Source organism: Stegastes partitus, unplaced genomic scaffold (assembly GCF_000690725.1).
Source record: "Stegastes partitus isolate 25-593 unplaced genomic scaffold, Stegastes_partitus-1.0.2 Scaffold1162, whole genome shotgun sequence".
NCBI lineage: Eukaryota > Metazoa > Chordata > Actinopteri > Pomacentridae > Stegastes > Stegastes partitus.
Genome location: NW_007578893.1, coordinates 14,597 through 35,425, shown reverse-complemented (window position 1 = coordinate 35,425; position 20,829 = coordinate 14,597). Strand labels below are relative to the sequence as shown.

Genomic DNA, 20,829 nt, shown 5'->3' with positions numbered 1-20,829 from the left:
CCACCTTACAGCCCCTACAAGTGATTATCTTATGGAATTTAAATTGTAAATATCTTACAAGCTTTATTAGCAGGTATAAAAGCATAACTTGAGCAACCATTCTGGGTTTCATACAATGAATTTGGGTTCTCCTGGGTTTATAGACAGCAGTCTTACCTGTGTACTAACAGTGAGCGAAAAACGAAACGATATTTTGGACTTCAGCCGCCCCAACATGGTCTCAGGCTGCTCCTTCTTTTATAACTATGTGGCTCCAACAGTGCTGACGATGGCATTAGATGTAAAAGTCGAAGCCTCGTGCTGGATCGAAGGAAGTCAATCATTTCAGTCATCTTCTGGGGAACCTGAATATCTGTTTAATTTACTAGAAATATATCCAGTTGTTGTTGATATTGATGTACCAGTACTGGAGGAATGCTGCTACAACGAGTTCTGGATGAGAGCGTTCATTCTGGATACAACCACAAAACAAATCAGGATGTAGAATTTTATTGGATTTACACTCCTTTACAGCATAAACCAAACAGACAAACAGGAACTTTGCAAACTGGTTGTTTTGTAATGTTATTGCTGTGGAGATGCTTTTAGCTCATGTTTCATCAGAACAAACTGCAAAAGAAACTGTCCCCACAAATCACGGAGTGACCTCACTTCCTGTTCCCACATAGTTCTCAAAATATGAAAATATTAGCGCCGTCTGAAAAGGACAGCTTTTTCGTTCATAACTCAATAACAAGAAAAAGAGATAAAAACTAAAAATACACTGGACACAAAGCTGAGACACACACACACACACACACACACACACACACACATGCTTCATCTTAAATTACAAATCAACAAATAGATTTTGATAATAAAAGAAGGAGGTTTAAATTAATTGCTGTACACATTTGGTGATATGTTCAGACAATAAATAACAAACACTGGAACACCATGGCTTCTTCCCCCGTCACTCCTTCACATTGCTTTCTTCACTCTCTGCAGACACACAGTTTATAATCAAATACGCGCCGCTCCAGTATTCTGTGTGAGGAAAATTACATTTAATCAAAAAGAGAAAACCTTTTCACATTTCTGTGGGAGCAGTGTATTTCTTCCCACCCAACCTTTGTCAACAAAGAATTTGCAAACCGGCGTGCAGCCAGATTTAACCGGATTCAACGAGATGACTGGTAATAGCTGTCAAAGAAACAGCTGAGACGGTTGTTCTGAGCTCTCTGGTTCCACAACACGGTGACTTCGGCGTCATGTGCACGTCCAGCATTACGCTTATTAGGTTTTCCAAGTAGCTGTTTTAGTCCCGAAGGAATTTGAAGAAGAGGATCGTAAAAGGCGGATATTTCAGACCCGACTGTGGCTAAATCAAGTTCTGATGCAGTCAATAAAATCAGGGCGTGTTCACAGAGCTTTTTGTTTTTAACATTAAAAGCAAAAGGCAGATTGGAGTGCTCCGAATACGCTTTTAATTTATAATCTGACATTTTTTTGGAAGCACACATTTTCACTGTCTTGCCAACAATTAGATGAGAATTTTGAGTCTCATGCGGGCTAAAGCCAGCAGAGGATTAGCTTAGCTTAGCATTAAAAATGGAAGCAAGAGGAACAGCTAGCTTGGCTCACTGAAAAGCTAAAAAATAAGCTTTGACTGTGTGTGGAAATTAAACATGTTAATTAGTAAAATTCTAAAGTGTTGGTGGGGGTATTTTTAAACACAGATAGAGCCAAGCTAGCTATGCTAAGCTAGCTCGTCGTTGAGCAGCCAGACATGAAGGTAGCCTTAATCTGACCTGCAGTGGTGTTTGAAAGTTTATAACTTTTCAGCATTTTCACTATTTCTGCAGAAATATGACCTAAAATCTAATAAGTTTTCACATTCTGAAAAGTAAATAAAGCAAACCCAATTAGACAAATGACAAAATAATACACTCAATCATTTATTTGTTGAAGAAGATGCAGTCTGTGAGTGCCAAACTCATTTGCCTTTGACCTTCACAGATATGTAATATTAGATCATCATCTTCAAAAAACGAAATCCCTAGTGTAATATTTAGATGTTTCTGTTCTCTTCATCTACTTGTAGGACTTGTGTGAAAAACCTGCTGATGTTTTAGGTCATATTTTTGCAGAAAACTGAAAATTCTGAAGGGTTCACAAACTTTCAAGCACCACTGTAACTTCAAGCAATAAGAATATTTCCCAAAAGTGTCAAACTACTCCAATAAAATGATCAGCACCCAGCGGAGGCTTCGGCAGAGTCAACAAACCCCTGCAGGAGAGACTGTAAGTTTTCCCACAACAAGCCCTGCTGGGAAAAAGCTTCGGCTGACAACTGCTGCTGAGATAAACCGAGAGCTCTTGTTGATTGAAAATAATAAGCTACATGTGCCTAAGCAAACTTTCCACTGCTGTTTACTGGTGGAGTTTGTGCTGCTGCTGCAGCGACGAGCGGGCAGTCGGTACATCAGGAGACATCACTTTAATTCAGAGGCACAACATCACAGTCACTCCATCTATGAACAGTTTTCAAAGCTGCATATATACGTGTGTGTTAAATGCAGTCAACACCTGAGATACAGAGCATAAATTCTTGCATGCTGTTAAAAATGACAATCCTCTTTAAATATTTTTGCTCGTAACATCGGAAAGAAATGCTTACTAATAAATAGAAATAAAACTGGAAGACTTTTTTCTTTTCAAAATACCATTATTTACAGCTACTCTCAACCTTTTGAACAACACATAACAAACACACTAAATCTGCTGCTGGACCAGAATCAAGAAGCTACTGTATGATTGTCAATAGTGCAGGTTGTGCTGATATAGTTGCGGCTGTTCCATTTTCACATACACCAGATTAACTGTAGAAGACACTGCTGTACTGGATGTGCTACATGTGGCAGGCTAACAGGGACAGCTATGACGGGCCACATTCAGAGGGAGCATCAAGAGTCCCTGATGAAGATCCCAAGCCAGAGCTGATATGTCGTCTCTGGGCTACGGAAGTGGGGCGAGCAGGACAAAAGATGCCATTTATTTTAGAACAATCACTGCCATCTGTATTCGTTTTGGTCAGGAGCCCTGTGATCCGGTGCTGCTGGGGAGATATTCCACTCATTACAGCTTCTCCACAGCCTCATTCAATTTTGTGAAAAAAGCACAAACTCCAACGTAAATCACATGGTATATATAAATAGAAGCTAATAATAAAAACGTTGATGAGTTAATGAGACAAGTCATTAGTGGGGAAAAACTGCCACGTTGTTACATCACAATGATTCATCCTCCGTAAAAAGCTAAGGTAGCAGGCTAACATGTTAACGGCTATGAATGCTACCAGTTAGCATGTGAGGTAAGTTGGAGGCCAAAGAACAGCTGAAGTAATGTTGGCGTTTTAACATTTAGGCGTGAGTGTGGTGATCAAAAAGTTCTGGGACTGTTTTCACATACAGTCGTCCTCATTAGCCTCCCATTAAAGAAGGAAAAAAAGAGCCGTCACTGAAACACCTGACAAAAGTAATAATAAATAAAAATGTAATGAAAATCATGACATTGCTTTTGAATTGTGGTTCAACAGAAATATTAAAAAAACAAGCAAACCAGCATGATGGGACCCGTAAACTAATATTTTGATGAACAACCTTTTGAGCCAATCACAGCCATCAGGTGTTTTCTGTAACTCTCAGTCGGACTTCTGCACCTGTTGGCAGGTGTTTGGATTCACTGCTCATCAGCAATTTCTCTCTAATTTGTTTGAGACAGTTTTGTTTTTTTAAATTATTCTTTTCAACCAGGCTGCAGGGTGGCGCAGTTGGTAGCACTGTTGCCTCACAGCAAGAAGGTCGCTGGTTCACGTTCTTCCTGCGTGGAGTCTCCATGTTCTCCCCGTGCAGTGTGGGTTCTCTCCGGGTTCTCCGGCTTCCTCCCACACAGTCCAAAAACATGTTGAGGTTAACTGGTGATTCTAAATTGTCCGTAGGTGTGAATGTGAGTGTGCTTGGTTGTCTGTCTCTAAGTGTAGCCCTGTGATAGACTGGTGACCTGTCCAGGGTGTCCCCTGTCTTCACCCTAAGTCAGCTGGGATAGACTCCAGCCCTACATGACCCTAATGAGGATTAAGCGGTGCATAAATGATGGATGGATTCTTTTCAACCACAACTCAAAAGCAACGTCTCATATCACTAAATTATAATTTAGCACATTTTTAAAAATTATTAATTTCTTCAGTTTCTAGTTATTTGAGTGACGATTGTAAATTTTGCCTTTTCTTTCATGGAAGGATTTGAATACATGTGAGGACGACTGTATATGGAGCGAACCACAGTCACATGTAACACGTGTGACTTATGACGCAGGAGGCTGTGTGACCTTGTGCTATCAACAGCAGGACCTGTGTTACACATGCTTAGTTACATATCTGCGTTTTCTCCATGGACGCAAACTGGACCAAATATCCTGTTCTGTGTCAGTCAGCAGCAGGATGATTGAACCTTCATGTGGAGAATCATTACTGTCTGCAGCTACCAGTGAGTTTTCCCAGGTCAGGAGCATGCTCATCGTTTTCTTCATTCATGTGGTCGTGCACCAGGAATGTATCCCCCAGACTCAGACTTTCAACACAGAGTTCTGCTGGAACGTCCTGAGCTGTCTGAGGGAGAACATTCAGCACAAATGCTCTAAGCTGTGCTGTGATGACATGCTGCTGCATGTCCGGTCGCAGTGCGCTGATCATACACAGGCTTCTTTGGCCACATCCACCCTACTCACCACGTTTGTCTCCCTGTGACTTCCTTCTCTTTCCCCAGAATGAAATTTAAGTTGAAAAGGTTTTGAAATCACAGATGGTGTTGGTCTTTTAGGGAGCGCTACAGGCGATGCAGGAGGAGACTCCACTGGTGGGAATGGTGGCCAATTTAAATCAGTATTGATTTTTCTAGGCACGGTCTTGGAACTTTTTGATCACCTCTCATGCTGTATGTAAAACATTCATGGTATTTGTGTTGGAATCTTTATGCTAATTTCACAATACTTCCTGAGACTGACAGCCTCTAAGCATCATCCAGCTGAACACCAAAGACCCAGCCATGCCGCCCAAGCTAACCTCTCCTGTGCACAAAGTAGTAGCGTGATGATATTCGAGTGTGGACATTTGTTAGTCATTGCTGAACCGCTCACGGAAGGATGCAGTCAGTTCACCTGGCTGGGACTCAGCTCCTCATCTTTAGGCAGGAAGCTTCAGTCGTCTCTGAAAAACGGCCGGCTGCTAGTGAGGCTGGAAAGAGGAAAGTTCTCAGATTTTTTTTTGTTTTTTGGGAGGGGAGGGGGGGAGGAAGAGGAGCGGTCTGAAACATGTCACTGCAGTCTGTAGGGTTGAGGGGTTCAGATCGTGTCATTCTTGTAGGAGCGTCTCTCTCCAATCAAAGGTGTGGTTTGGTCCATGTGTGAGGGGGAGGATGGGAGGGTCCACCAGCTGCCACACCCCCGTGTCTCCCTGCTCCTCACAGGAGCAGAAGCCCAGGTAGGGGATCTGAGGACCAAGCAGAGGAATTCATAGTTAGATTCTAGGAAGTGACACGTGTTCAGAGGATTGGAGAGGAGAGGACGGCCGGCGTGACGACTGCTTTCTGTTTTGCAGCCATCTTATAGTGTGAACAGTAACCGCTTAGTTTTACTGGGATGATTGTTGTTAGTGAATTCTACAATTCTACAATTTCATTTAGCAGACGCTTTTATCTGAGAGCAGATACAACACAAGCAAGGATCTAGTCAGGAGAGAACAGTTTGGATAAGTGCCATAGAACAAGTTCAAGTGTGATAGGACGTTGATGCCAATAGCAGGCTGTGTGGGAGGGAATAGGATTTATTTATTTATTTTTTAAAATTTATTTTATTCATTTTTTTTTTTTGTAACTTTTTTCCTAAATGTACAACAAAACTGCTGCCAAAACACAGCAGTGATGATAAAACATGCATGTTGCTTTAGGTGTAGTCCAGCGAATATAGAACTTTATTAGGGTCACAATATATTATCTTAAAAATGTGAACTGATGTCCTGACGCACAACATAAAGTATGAGTCACTGAGATGTGTTGTTATACTGACAATTGAGTTTGCGCCTCTTCTGCCTGTATCAGAAGCCTGTTGTTTCCTGTTTTAAAATACAAATAATTTCTGCAGCTTTTGTTAAATAAATAGATTTAACTTAAAAATACTCAAATAAATAATAATAATAATAATTAAAACAAAACATTGCACAGGACAGAGTTTGGACTCCTTTCCAGACAGTGTGTTAACTAGACAGATTTTTTTCAGCCAGTTGAGCGCCACCCAGACCAGCACAACAAAGGTGCTGCTCACACATCAGTGGTAATAATCCTGTATTAAACACAACAGCAGCATTAATAGCGTCATAAAGCATAATAAGTAGTTTATCTGATAATATTTTGAAGGACTTTACACCACTTGATTTACTTTTACCTAAATATTCTGGCACTGACACTTCTTCTAGCATATCATGAAAAAAAGAGAAAGTCACAAAGAAACCAGGTCAGAAAGAACAAATCTGATTTTTGGTGAGGATCAGCTCAGACTGTGGCTGGCGCTGAAGCAGAGAGCAGGCGAACAGCTGCTGTGTTATTGAGGTTTATTGATCTCTGTGCATCAGAGCAGACAGCAGACGAGCTAATGAAGGAGCAACAGGACTCCCGGCCTGACTGAAGCCTGACTCTGAAAACACTCTGTTCTCATGACAAAATGAGCTGATAGAGTCTATGAGCTGCCCTCGTTACACTCAACCAGTCAACTCCAAGCTGCTCAACGTGAGGATGGTTTTTGGTCATTTGGCTTTTTGAATACGTGTTTTAAATTTTTGTGCTCCATCAATATGTGTACATGTGTGTCTACAACTACCTCAAAAAATGTAGTTTTATCAGAGGAAATAAAGACACATACAGTGCTCCTAATGTATAAATATTAAATCTGGTTGATTGTCTCTTTGGTATATATTAAAGTATATATCAAACAGTCAGTCTCATTACAAAAGTAATATTAGCACATGCATTTACTGTGTCATAAAGAAAAAAAATGGAAATAAAAGAATAATTATTTAGAATTTCTGTATCATTCATTTCTTTCATATTAAATGGAAAATACAAAATCTGAAAATAAAGAAACTATTTGTTATTTTGTTGTTCATTTATGAATCCTAGGCTCCAGCCCCCCCGCAACCCTTGTGAGGATAAAGTGGTGTATAGATAATGGATGGATGTATTTATGAATCCAGCACAGAAAGAAAAACACCGGCTTGCTTTTTGTACTTTCAATTTTCTGCTCAAGTCAAAAATAGCAAATGAAAAGACGGGCCCTGGACCGAACTCGATCTCGATATTGACCAGCAAGTTCCTGACCTCTTCATGTGATACACGTCATAAGCATGCAGCAAATACACGATGGCAGTGGTGGAGCTGGACAGTTTTTATAGGGTTAGCCAGACTGAGCTTCACACTGATGTGGCACACAAACTCTTACTTTTTTTCGGTTTGGCAAATTGCTGTAAAGCACATAGTCTGTTTTTTGGGGTTTTTTTGGACATTCAATTTTATCATTGACTGTAGAACCTGTACAAGAGCTTCAACCAAAACACAGCTAAACCTAAATCACACACACTTGAACTAATAAAAACATGTACATTCTTTATTAACATATAACAATGACTGCATATCTATACTGTCTGTACACTTTGCTGTGACAATAATATGAAATGTTTAAGCTACTTTTTCCCTGATTGGTCAGCTCCTCTCGGTTGTGTGCTGTTAAATGGAGGTGGCTGTGCTGTTAAAATGGGTCCATATGTGAACAACAGCAAGAAAAAAACTATAACGGGCAAAAACGCTTTGCCTGAAAAGCTACAGCATGTACCTCCAGTTCAGTGAGTGTGTGAAGGTCAGGCCTCTGAAGGGCTTCATTATTTTACTTGTGTGAGGAGACCAGACCTCAGTCTGTGGTGGCCGTGGTCACAGCAGGCCTCTGGGCCGGGCAACGGCACCACCTGAATTCATGTAATGATTATGAGCTTGAACGTCAAATTTACATTTATTTTGGAAAATGTCTAATTTGCAAAATGTTCCAAATCTTGAGTGTAAACACGCCTTCACAAGAAACGGGAACTGCTTTAGGTTCCCAACCGAATATAAACGAATGAATGACAGATTGTTTAGTTTTTGTCCTTTGGTGCCCATCTGAATTCATTTTATTGTGAAATGAATTTTCCATGCTAAATCCAATCACATCACATTTCAAAAAAACCCAAAGCGACAGGGTGTATTTCATATCGGTGTTGTCCAGCAGGGAGCACCATAGACCTGCTGGAGCTATATAAATACAAAGTAAAGGCATTTTGCAAATTTCATTTCATTACTTTGTGTATTTTGTTGTAATTTAGTCTTTCACAGACTTGTTTGGTTTTGTTGTTTCACAATAAACCAGCAGACACTAAACACTAGAAGCTCCACTGACCTGCGCTACAAAAAATATTCCCTAATGAGCAGCCCAACAAAGAACTATTATCTAAAGAGGAAGTTTAGTCTGTCAGGAATCCACAAACATCGTGTTACAAAATGTGCACATGCAAGACTTCAGTCACCTCTCTGTTCACCAAGCCTGGTTAGAAAGGTCAGACTGGGAGAGCAGGAGTTTTAGATTAAATATATGTTTACAATCCCAGAAGAAGAAACCTCAGTAAGCAGCAGGTCACGCTCACACATCCAAACACGGTCCTGAGAGTTGTCTAAACCTCTGCTAAAGACATGAGTGTGAGTCAATCCACTAGTCAGGTGAATAACAAGATTTTAAACTACTTCTTTTGAGATCGATTGTTTTCTTTTATTTGTACACATGGATTCTCTACATCTCTGGAGTTTTGAGTGCACACACCCATGTTTTTGCACATCCAGCCACAACAGGCATGGAGAGCGGAAACCAGATGGAAGCAATGATGGATGGATAGAAAAGTAGGAGGTATGAAAGGAAAAAAAAAAAATAAACAGATGGACTAGATCAAAAAAGAAATGCAGTGAACAGACCTTTCGGACAACTTGGATGAAGTCCTTGGCGCTCTGTGGGCTGCGGCCCTGCAGCTGGCGTGTGCAGGCCTCTAAGGAAGAAGCGTGGGCTACAATCAGCACGTTGTTTCCTATGGACAGTGGAAACCCAGGCAGGATGCAGCATCAGCAGTGCGCAAACACACGAGCATGTACAACTATAATGAAAAAGTTCACCTAAAAAAGCTCCACAGCTTCTTTCAGCAGCACAGGACCTCTGCTGTGTGTCTTACCAGTGTTTTTGCAGTCTGACAGGATATCTTTGGTCACTTGATAGCTCCGACTCATGTAGTTCTCGTAGGACTCAGACACAGTGAGCTTGCTGACTGGGATCAGAGGTCTATATCAAGACAAAGAGCAGTTATTAGAAAACCGATATGTTGCAGCGGTATTGGAAATGTTGTTGAGTGCCTCTGAGTGGAGGCACTTGCTCGGGGTGCAACGTGGTTTGAAATTGTTGTTCTCAGTGAAAGAGATGAGATTTGACAGCACACAAGCAAAAAAACAAGCTGTGGATAATTCAGTACTACAGAGCTGTAGAGGAGGTCATCTCTGCAGGGCAGGGAGCGAGGATAAACATCTCAGCTACAGCTGCATGTAAACTGAACACTGCACAAATATATACAGGATATACAGACATGTACAAAACCAGGAGTCATGCAGAACGCACAACACTAAAACCTGGGGCAAACGTATGTTTAACAAAAAGACAAAGTAAAGAGAACATGGATCAGTGAACAGGCTAACCGGTCAGATGGGAACTAGTTACCAGAAGCACCTACGTTCAGTGAAGTCGGTCAACCTTTGAACCCTGTGAGCGCTCTGCTGTTCTCACGGTAGTTTCACGACCTTCACTTGATTTTTAACCTCTTTGGCTACTCACACCTGCTGTATCTAGTTTTTTCAGAGCAGTCCAGGCTATTCAGATCTTCTGTCCATGATGTGATAATACTTGCAGATGTTTTATTTGCCATTACATCAAGTTAAAGCAGTAGACACACTGTTATATATCTCACTACAAAATCAGGGCAATAAAGATATCTTTTCATGATTGAGGAAGTAGAACTGTCTGAATCTGATAATATCAGAACTACCATGGTGGAATACTGTATGCCTCAGAAATTGGGGAAAAAAAATGTACCAAATGCAAATACTTTCTTCAGTGAAGGCTTTACACACAGTAACCTACTTGCAGGCAAATGTTTGACTTCCAGACTCATTCAACCGAGAAGCACGGATGTAAAAATGGGTGAAGAAATCACAAAGCTCCAGTCCTGCTCTTACTTTTGATAAAATATTAAAACATCATTTCACAGAGATGTTAATATGTGCAATGATATCGCATAAATATTAACATATGTAGAGCTCAACTTGGCGAGTTCACGAGGAACTCAAACAAGAGTAATGAGTGTAGAGATGTATGCAGGTTGGAACTATAGTCAAATTGAATGTTTACGCAAGATGTTTTTTTTCTAGCCACACACAAGCATCGAGCATTGTTGGAAAGGTCAAGTTGTGTAGATTCAGCGGATAACAGCTGAACTTTGTTGTAATACTTCAAAAGCAACTACATAAGGAAAGAGACGTGAATTTAGACACAAAGTGTGTCTATTTGGCTCTGAGGGTTAACTAGCACAACAACAATTCTAAAATCAGTTGATTCTTTACTTTTCTCAAAAGATACTGTACAGTATCCTAGAGTCAAACATGCATAATAATACATAGAGTTGGCATTTCTTTTTTTTATATATACATATATTTTTTGGGGGGGCTTTTGCCTTTATTTAGAGCAGTAGAGAGAGACAGGAAACGGGGGAGAAGAACGGGGAGAGACCTGCAGGGTTGTGAGCGGGAGTCAAACCCACAACCGCTGCATTGGGGACTATAGCCCGTTTGGGGGTCGCCCGCTCAGTTAGGTGAGCTATAGGGGCGCCCACAGTTGGCATTTCTAAAGGATTATTTAATTTGTGGAATGAGAAATGATAACAAGACGAATGAATTATGGAATGAAGACACAGATGATCTAGGGATCACAGTAAATGACAAACACATTGACGTAACTTATCGACCACACTCCATATGAACAACTACATAATGCACATTTTGCTGACAGCTGTTTGCATCACCTGTAAGTTGTGTCCACACTGAAGTGGGCAGCAGCCAGGTCAGTGGGAGGTATCCATGCAGGCAGGGAGTTCCCAGATACCCACTTGGTCCATTCGAAAAGCCCCGGCTCCACTCGCACCTTCAGCTTGCCGTCCTGCTGCAGACCTGTTCACACAAACACAACTGATGAAACCTTATCACAAGTAAGATGAAGATGATCCCTTTTCAATGACACTAGGAATGTCGCAGTGGGGTGCCTGTTTGGTGGACAGTGAGCGAATACTGCAAAATCCCTCACATTTGCTTGAGGAGACTCTTCTCACCTTTCAGGATGTTCTGTGCGGTCTGAACACAGCGCAGAGAAGGAGAGCAGTACACAAAGTCTAGCACGGTGTTGCTCTCTAACAGGGCTTCACCTGGAATAACAGCACATGTTTAGTTTACATGCATTTCACACAACAAAGCTTCCAGACCCCTCGGTAGCCCTCTAACACCATGTGTTGTGCATCATTCGGATCTCTGTGGTGACGTACCTATTAGTCGAGCCTGTGTGGACCCAAACACAGTGATGGGAGCATCCATGTCATAGTCTCTCTGCCCGCCCCACAGAGGCAAACTGGGAGGCATGTTCAGGTTGGAGCGTATGTATCTGCCTGCAGAGCAACAAAAACACATGATGTCATCTAAGTGGGTTTCATTTTTCTTATTTCAGTAATCTTTTACTTTTATCTTTCTCTTGTTTTTTCAGATGAAATTCAAGGTTGCTGGTTAATGCATTTTGGTGCATGATGGACCTCAAACCTACAGTCTACAGAGCCTGCAATGCTTAATGAAATGCTTTCCTTCTGATTGAAGACGTGACTGGTGTAGCTAACATTGGCTAAGGGCTTCTGAGTGTACGTGCTCACCTTTACTGTCTGAGCAGAGGGAGAACCAGTGTTTGCCAAACACCACATCCATCCTCTCACCGTGCCGGCAGACGAAAAGCGTCCGCTTGGGCTGCCGAGAGTGACCACCGCTGATCCGCAGGACCTGCTGGAAATAAAGGGCTTCAATAAATGATAAGGTCTTCTGAACATTTGAATAGATAATAGCACACTAGTTAAATGCTAATTAAAAACACATTTTAAATGATACAGAATTATGCAGATTTTGAGAGGAATTAACAGCCATAAAAACACAACTACCTGCATTGGGTGACAGATGAGGCTGAGGGTGGGAGTGTCTCCAGGACTGGTGTTATCAGGGCGTCGGCTGTCCAGCAGGCCATCAAACATCCCTCTCTCTTTACTGCTCTTGTCACTGGGCCCACAGCTGAAGAATGAGTGGGAGCTGTGGTGGACAAGGAGAACAGACATCAGGCATGCAGAATAAATTGGACCTTCTATCCTATGGAGTATTTCAGTTGTCAGATGTCTGAACAAATCCAAAATAACACTCTTCCAGCAGTTATATAATCCAAAGTTTGTTCTAAGGGAATCATTCCCACATAATGCAACGTTAGAGGTGTAATGTCATTGATTTATGCCTTTTGAACTCTAAGAAAGGAAGGGTTTGTCGTTGTGTACTGTTTATATGCTGTTGAAAGATACATGATGGTGTTGACTGAATATAAAAAGATTTATCATAATGAAAAGGGTTCATCCTCCAGGGAGCAAGACAGAGCTAAAAATGTTCTGCCATCATCTACTTGTATACAACATTAAATACTGACCTGTTGGTAAATGCTGGATTACTGCAGGGCCCCAAAAGCTTCATGTTATGTCTGTTTACCTGTAATTTGTCACGATTTTCTGTCGTATTAATATTATTCAAATTAATTATTTGATGTGTATGATTCTAGAATTGTAGAAGAAAACAGCTAATAGCATGTTTAAATGTTGTCTAACCAACAGGACAACAAACGACAAATAAATATTCACTTTACAAGCTGTTACCAGAAATTTCTTTTCTTCCCTTTTTTTTTTTTTTTTAAAGCATTTTTGATTTTTAAAAAAAACATCTCAGATTTTGAATCTTTTATCAGAATTGTTGACATTGTTTCTGTCATACACATAAATGATCAATCATCCAACCTTTGCAGTTTTCGGGTACTGTTTGTTTTCGGAGTGCCTGAGGGAACCATGAAACTGTCGTGTGCAATGAAAGTCTATATGGACAGTTGTGTCCTGCTGGGAGTTTATTCCTTCTGTGCTGGTGGTTACATCAAAAAAGGGGTCAATAAAATTAGGAGGAATTCGCCCCTGGAACCAAGACAATCCATACTTAATTTCATGATTATCTTGTCCAGAGTGACATTCATCCTTTGCTTGGAAAATATCAGGCAATAAAGACCCTTCGACACTACACACTCTTTTAGCAGCTTTAATTAATGTAGTATCTTCCACTGTTAAATGGTTGTTTTATTTGTATTTCCCATTAGTTTAATTTGTTCAGGCAGTTTAGGCCACCTCTGGTGTCTGTGTGAGCTTCTGTGTGAGCTGCTGTGCTCACCCATGGAAGACCCAGGTGTCGGACTCATCGGCCAGGCTGACGTAATTCTCAGGCAGCAGGCCGGACAGCCCGGTGGCCAGCGAGGTCCCGTACACCCAGCCCTCGCTGGTGCTACTCTGATCCACTGGAGACATGAAGACAAAATCCCCAGGAACCAGCTCCAGCTCGTCCTCGTTCTGCGGCATGTAGGGGTACATCACCCGCAGGGTCTGCAGATGTGACAGTCAGAGGCACGTCAATCACTGGCTGAGCTACCGACTGACATGTCACAAATCATCACACGTCAGGATGTTTGGTGCTGTTGGTTAACAGCTATGAGTGAATTTTAAGTATGAATATTAGCTACCTCGTGGTTAGCGAAACGAATGTCCCGGGAGAATAGAACAGCCAACCAATCACAACCCAGCTTGACTTCGATGCCCTTAGCCAGTTTCTCCAGTGACGGGAGGTGATCGGTGGGGAAGTTGTAGGCCAGAGTTACATGGAGCTGCTTCTTGTGAGGCTCCACGTGGACTTCTGGATGAGAGAGGAGATGGAAAATGACACACTGACTGGATTTAGAGAATCTGTTCTTTTTTGTTTAATCTGTACTAAAGTGAAAAATATTCCCATCAAGACTTTGCAGTAAAGTAAAACTGTATGAAACATTAAAGATGAAATCTGGAGAATCCAACAACACTCACATTGAGTCTCTCCGCGCTCTAATCTGTGCTGCTGCCATGAAGCAGAAATATGACAGAGCATTAGCGCTAACACTGCGGCTCTAATCTGATTTGGCACTCAGCTGCCTGAAATACTGTTGGGCAGTCACTCTCATTTTCGCCTGTGTTTAAAGACAGTCACAGTGGCAGATTGAGTGAGCGCTTTAATGACCTAACAAGAGTGCCATCTGGACCAATCACTGGCTGTCATTGGCGGGAAGCAGAGCTGGTCACCACACATGACACAGTGAAGACCATGAACTGATGCTGACATACTCTGAACCATCATTGTGACGATGACAGATTGTGAAAGACGGGACAGACTGAAGGGAAGACATGCAGCTGAGATCTTCAATATGATCCAAACTATTGTGGGTATATGATGTGCGCCTTTTATCCCTAATGTAGTTCCTACCTGCCTTCCTGGCAGCTTCTGTCGCAAAGTCAGCTGCAAACTGCTTAAGGACATCGGCCACCTGCTCCTCTACGAATAGACCGATGAAGTTAGAAGACGTGTAGAGCTCTAGAGGCAGCGGGCTGGGAAATCGACCCCGCCACTGCTGTACGGAGGCCTGGAGGGCCTCACACAGAGCTTCTACTTTGTGGTCTGCACACTGTGTCGAAGGGAAGAAGAGAAAACGTACAAGTTGGTTGTCGTAAAAAAGCAATGACTGCAATATTGATTAAAAATGTGGATAACTGTGCAAAATTTTAGATACTCTTTGGAGGACAAACATAGAACTGCACCCAGTTGTTTATGACATAAAAACCCTCCTGTACACTTTCGAAGGTCCGTTTCCACAACACAAGCTGAGAGCGACAACACATTAAAGTCACTGTGTGGAGTTTCTGACCACGAGTCGCACTATGAAGCAGTGGCTTCAGAAGAGGGCCTGTTGAGCTGTTCAGTAGTAATCCCTCTGAACAAAGTAAACGTACACACCACATTGCCATGGAAACCTACATGTATTTACTTAGTAATGCAGAAAACGCATAAATATGTTTTAAGCTTGACTCTGATTTGCTGCCAGTTGTGGTTTACACTGCTGGTGCTGCAGCTATAGAACACAGATTAGAACATGATTAGTGTATTGGTATTTACCACAGAGAATATTCAATCAGTAACATTACTTTCACTTGGATTTGGCACAAAGCTAAAGTCATTTCCACGTATCCTTCCTTATGGGACAGTGTCAGACCTAAATGGGTTTCTTGATGTCATGTTTAAATGTATGAAGTTTAAAGTTTCAGAGCTCAGATGTGCAGCTGTCACATTAGCATCTGCATTGAGAGCTCTAAGTGGCAAAATAAACATCCTAACTTACATGATTAATCATTAACAATTTGCTAGCAGCATCCCACTCTTGCCTAACAACACATTTTCCCGAAATACATTTTCAAATCCCAGAGCTCTCCGTTACAACAACCTTCCTCTTGACTGAGGTCGGCGGGACACAATCCGTAACATTTTGAGCAGAAGAAGAGTCAAACGAGACGTCAAACGGCCCCTTTTATGGGAGCGTGACGAAGAAAACCTACTTAACAAAGCAAGTCGATAACCAGCGCTGTGATACAAACGTTTTGTGATTGGAGTTTTAGGTTTTGTTGAGGCAGCGTTATAAAACGACAGACTGGCTACGTCAAACTTGCTTTTCTGTATAAGCCCTCTAATTCCCACTGTTGCACTGGTGGAAATAACAAACACAGCAATGTGACACATGGATGTAGGTTTCAGAGTGTGAGATTTAAAAAAACATCTATTCAGAAAATGTTTTATGAAATTAATTCAGTGATGTTGTGAGACAACAGTGAACATGAACATAACATTGGTTGTTTACAAGGAACCCACACAGGGCTTCTTCACGACTCACATCAGCTCCTACTTGCTGTATGTTGTATAATATTGTTTGTGTATTGTTGGTGTTAGTGAACTGGTGAGGGGGAAAAAAAAAATCATGGTTACGTGTGACTTAGTTTTTACACAAAAGAGGCTGCAAGTGATAAATATCTAAGTATATTGTGACTTTTATGTAAAGTCACATAACGGCTGTGAATCAGACATGAGAACACGCGTCACATTTACGTAATGAGGCGCACGTCTGACCGAGGCTTTACACATGAGGATGACAAACAGAATCACGCACCAAGAATTCGACTGATATTCGCTCTGTGTTGGTCAGGACCGCACAACCTTTAATGGACCTATAATTTAGGCCACCAGCAGTCATAAAAAGTTAATTTGAAGCTCAGTTTAGCTCACCATAAAGAACTGGCAGAGAGTGATATGGGGGAAAATGTTGTGGGCTTTGTTTTTGCCACAAGTGACTCGGCTCTGCTGCCAGAAGTGTGAGAGCTGGTTCTGAAGAGGTCCGCTGGGTCGCAGGTAGAGGACAAACTCTCTGGGCAGAGGGTCGTCCAGGAACGGGTCGTCCACGTGGGAAAACAGCCTGCGTGACAGATGGAAAAGTCTCAGAGTGCGCTGCGAGGACAGTGACACAGATTTTAGGAAATTACTTCTGGCATAAATGAGACCTTAACAGGCGAAGTGGGTAAATACACAGTCCTAAATGCAAATGATTTCAGCTGTGCGACCAGCTCACTGCAGGGGCCCAACAGCTCCTTTCTAATTGGAACAGTTCCTGTTCTGAACTGAGATTCTGGGCCAGAAAACTTTCCTCCTTGTCTGCTTGTTTGCTGATAACACTACTCTTGCCTGCAGCAACAACAGCAGAAGTTTAGAATGAATAAACTCGCTGGCCTTCATTCAACATTTCAAGGGATCTTATTTGCTCTACATTAATTCGTGAGTCGATGTTGTGCCAAATGCCTTCACACACACGGTTCAATGGCCAAAAACAGGCTTTACTTTTCCACCAGTGCTGTTTCAAACATTGTGTGCTATCAGTGAACACCTTGTTTTCATGTGGCCAGAGATAGTTCAAACAGGCTCACTGTAGTTAATGGAGTGTCTCAGGGTTCTGTGCTTGGCCTGTTTTATTTTGTTTTTACATAAATAATTTGGGTGTTAATGTGCATGGAACTAATTGTTCTGCAGATGGTTTGGTTTTGTGTGGCAGTGGAGCTTTTATCTCTGGTTCACTTTACAAACTGCACTCTGCTTTTAATATGTTGCAGTCTTAGCTTACTCAATTCAAACTAATGGCAACTGTAGACAAAAACGATGTTATAATGCATGTATGTCAACATCTATGAAGTAAGTTTTTTTATTTTAGATACAATCCTGTTTCTAGGAGAGGAGAAGCGAGGAGAGGACTCATCAACACTGTTTTTTTACTGGCTCTTGGTTATAATGATGTGCTGTATACGGATGCATAAGAATCAAGTCAAACTGTTCATCTAAGTACACTGAGGTTTGTAATTAAATTAAAACCACGCATGCATTCCAAATTTCCAAACGCTGACTGAGTCGCACTTTCATCACAGCTCTAAATATCTGCTAATACACAGTATTTAACACGGCTCGTTTTGCAGTCATTATCTCAGATCACAAGCTGTGCCTAATGTAGAGAAATAGATGGGAAGTCATCATGTTTTCTGCTCCAACCGCTTGGAATGTGAGCTCGCTGGCAGAATGAAATAATGTGAAAATTAATGACTGTGTCTGTTCTAAGACTAGTTTGCTTTCACTTTGTTTCACAAGGTTTTAGGTATTGGTTTAGCTGTTGCGTTGACACTTTTTAAACCGCCATCTTGTCTCTCTAGTTTCTCAAGTAAAAAAGGTTTCAATTAATAAACAAAGGTCTAATTAAACAAAAGAGAAAAAACACAATAACAACAAAATCTATAGCAATAACAAACATTTTGTGGGTCTGGCTCTCAATCAGATGAGATAAATTGATAAAAAAAATAATCTAATATAGTCATTATTTCAGCTATTGTAGTTTAATTTTCAGCATTTATCACAAGAGGCAAAATCCCAGTCACATCTACAATTCTGTTTAGTGGTAAAGAAACAAAGATTTGCCTTCAGCAGTATTTCAAGTTATAAAACCTGCCTTTTTTTCGGACATACGTCTACAGCAGAGGGCAGTAAAACACACGCTGCGTTCCTCAGCTTGTGATGTGTACATGTGAATGTAGTGTATACACTTTGTTTAAACTCACCAGTCACATGCTGCTTGCACACTGCGACCTCCAGTTGACACCAGAGCTTTGAGTCTGTAACAGAGCACAAGAGAGAAAGACAAATCTAAATCTAATTATGCTCGCAACACAGTACTTATTTATATTGCAAGATGTGTACAGTAGCGGTGTGCATCTACAGCAGCCATAAGAAACCCAGAAACGGCTTCTCTTCTGCGTCTGAATGAGCCGAGGCAGCAGAGCCTGAGAAGCTTTCTGGTAGCAGATGGTACATAAAAAGAGAACTGCTCAGGATCCACACCTTTGTAGAAACTCTGACTGTACAAACAGATCCAAGTGAGGTTCAGAGAAATAATAATGAAATGCAGAGATGCCACTGGAGTTGGGCACAAACAATGTCAGCGGGGGGAAAGAAACAGGTGATTTATTCAAATTTTCCTTCCGTGACTGGATGAAGCGAACATCTAAACAGAAATTCAACAACTCAGAGAAACATTCCAATGTCAAGTGAAAATATATGTTTTTTTCTCACACCAGTTTGTGATTTGGCAGTTGTGGAGCTAAAAAAAAAAACAACAACCCAAACTTACTTATGGTATTAAACATTAATTGAAGTCAGAAATGGTTTTATTCAGTTCAGAATCATTTGTGTCTATTACAACAGGCACTAATAATGACATCCATCATCTATACACCGCTCAATCCTCACTAGGGTCACGGGGGGCTGGAGTCTATCCCAGGTCACCAGTCTATCACAGGGCTACACTTAGAGACAGACAACCAAACACACTCACATTCGGACAATTTAGAATCACCAATTAACCTCAACATGTTTTCGGACTCCACACAGAAAGATCCCGGGCATCCTCACCGGGACACGAACCGGCGACCTTCTAGCTGCGAGGCAACAATGCTAGCCACCGATCCACTTTGCAGCTCACTGATAATGACATTTGTAAGAATATTATGGAAATGCATGTAGAATTGACTTTAAAGCTGCATTAGCTGTTTTTGAACTTGTGGGCAGTTCAACAAGGGGGAAACACCAAACTGACATTTGAACAACTTGTGAAACTGTCTGATGAATATGTCGCTATAAAGCTGTCTGGTTACACGTGCAGCAGAAACAGAACAACGTTAGCTCTTATTCTGAGCGGTGGTTAGCTGCTAAGTGCTAAACTCTCTTCACCAGGCTGCGCTAGCTTTAGCTACCTATTGTTTGATACAGGACAGGTAGCAAAGAGTGGGTTTATCAGAGCTTTTCCTCTGAAAAAAAGCTGCTTGTTGTTGGAGATAATTTGATAAAACTGTCAAGTTAAAACCAAACCATAAAGCTGTGGGTTACAAAACCAAAGCAGTTAGCTCAAAGATGCTTCAGCTCTTGGTATAGCTCAGACAAACTGCAGAGCAGAGACATACGTGTCTGTGGTTTGTCACTTCAAAAGACATCTTCACATCATACATAGCCATAAGATTCAATTGTTTAAAATAATAATATTGATGGGTGCAGCTTTAATGTAATCTCTATATCAAACAGTTTCTTTAACTTGTCATTATTGGCAAATTTAACTTGTATACTAGCTTTGTTATATGAATTAGCCTAAAACTGTTTGTTTGTTTGTTTGTTTGTGCAGAAGACATTTTGGCATGTTGTTGAAGTGGAATCACATAATTTATTTATCAGCATTAACAATGGCTCGGCTCCACTCCCACTGAAGCATCTAAGTGAACAATCATGAATACAAGCTGTGGTGCTGTTGAAGAACTGGGAAAGGGAAGTTGATGGTTTAACATTGAGGTCGTTTTTAACAACTTAAAGCATTTGTATGTTGACGTGACTGCCTAAATGAACACCCGGTCACTGCTGTCTCCATGCTGTACCTGAGGGAACGCTTTTCATTTTAAACCGCACAAAAACAAGCTCAGCTTTAGGCATGGTGATGACGGTCTGGTTGTCGGAGCACCAACATCCTGTGAAACACTTTTGCCAAATGCACATTTACATATTTATCATTTACTTGTGATACATGTCTCCTAGTTTTGTTTTCCGACAAAACCTACCTACTTCAAGGTGACAACACTTGCAGCATCACATTTAAACAGGATATTTTTATAATTGTTTCCACTCCCACTGTTCTGTTCTGCAGAAAGGTCAGGGTGTAATAATGACTAATTGTACATTAATGTCACACCAGGAATTGAGAATGTGAGTGAAGCACAGATGCTAACACAGACCGGGGGCAGATCAATTATGGATCGGAGGAAGCGCAATTTCCTCATAAGACAATCAAAGCAGCGTGGAAGATATGCAGCAAGAGTAGGATGAC

At 41.3% G+C, this 20,829-nt stretch overlaps 1 protein-coding gene across 1 annotated transcript in view; it reads right to left on the bottom strand.

Moving 5' to 3' along the window:
- Positions 1–18,577, bottom strand: part of LOC103368497 (ubiquitin-associated and SH3 domain-containing protein B) — a gene marked incomplete at its 5' end in the record, with an annotated part of 27,952 nt that extends 9,375 nt beyond the window's left edge. The window contains 13 exons of the mRNA XM_008296901.1: positions 4,248–5,527; positions 9,081–9,190; positions 9,332–9,438; positions 11,225–11,369; positions 11,528–11,620; positions 11,738–11,857; positions 12,113–12,236; positions 12,392–12,536; positions 13,698–13,906; positions 14,044–14,213; positions 14,814–15,012; positions 16,659–16,845; positions 18,524–18,577. Coding sequence (XP_008295123.1) covers positions 5,390–5,527; positions 9,081–9,190; positions 9,332–9,438; positions 11,225–11,369; positions 11,528–11,620; positions 11,738–11,857; positions 12,113–12,236; positions 12,392–12,536; positions 13,698–13,906; positions 14,044–14,213; positions 14,814–15,012; positions 16,659–16,845; positions 18,524–18,577 — 1,801 coding nt within the window. The remainder of the gene's footprint in view (positions 1–4,247; positions 5,528–9,080; positions 9,191–9,331; positions 9,439–11,224; positions 11,370–11,527; positions 11,621–11,737; positions 11,858–12,112; positions 12,237–12,391; positions 12,537–13,697; positions 13,907–14,043; positions 14,214–14,813; positions 15,013–16,658; positions 16,846–18,523) is intronic.
- Between the last annotated feature and the right edge of the window lie 2,252 nt (positions 18,578–20,829).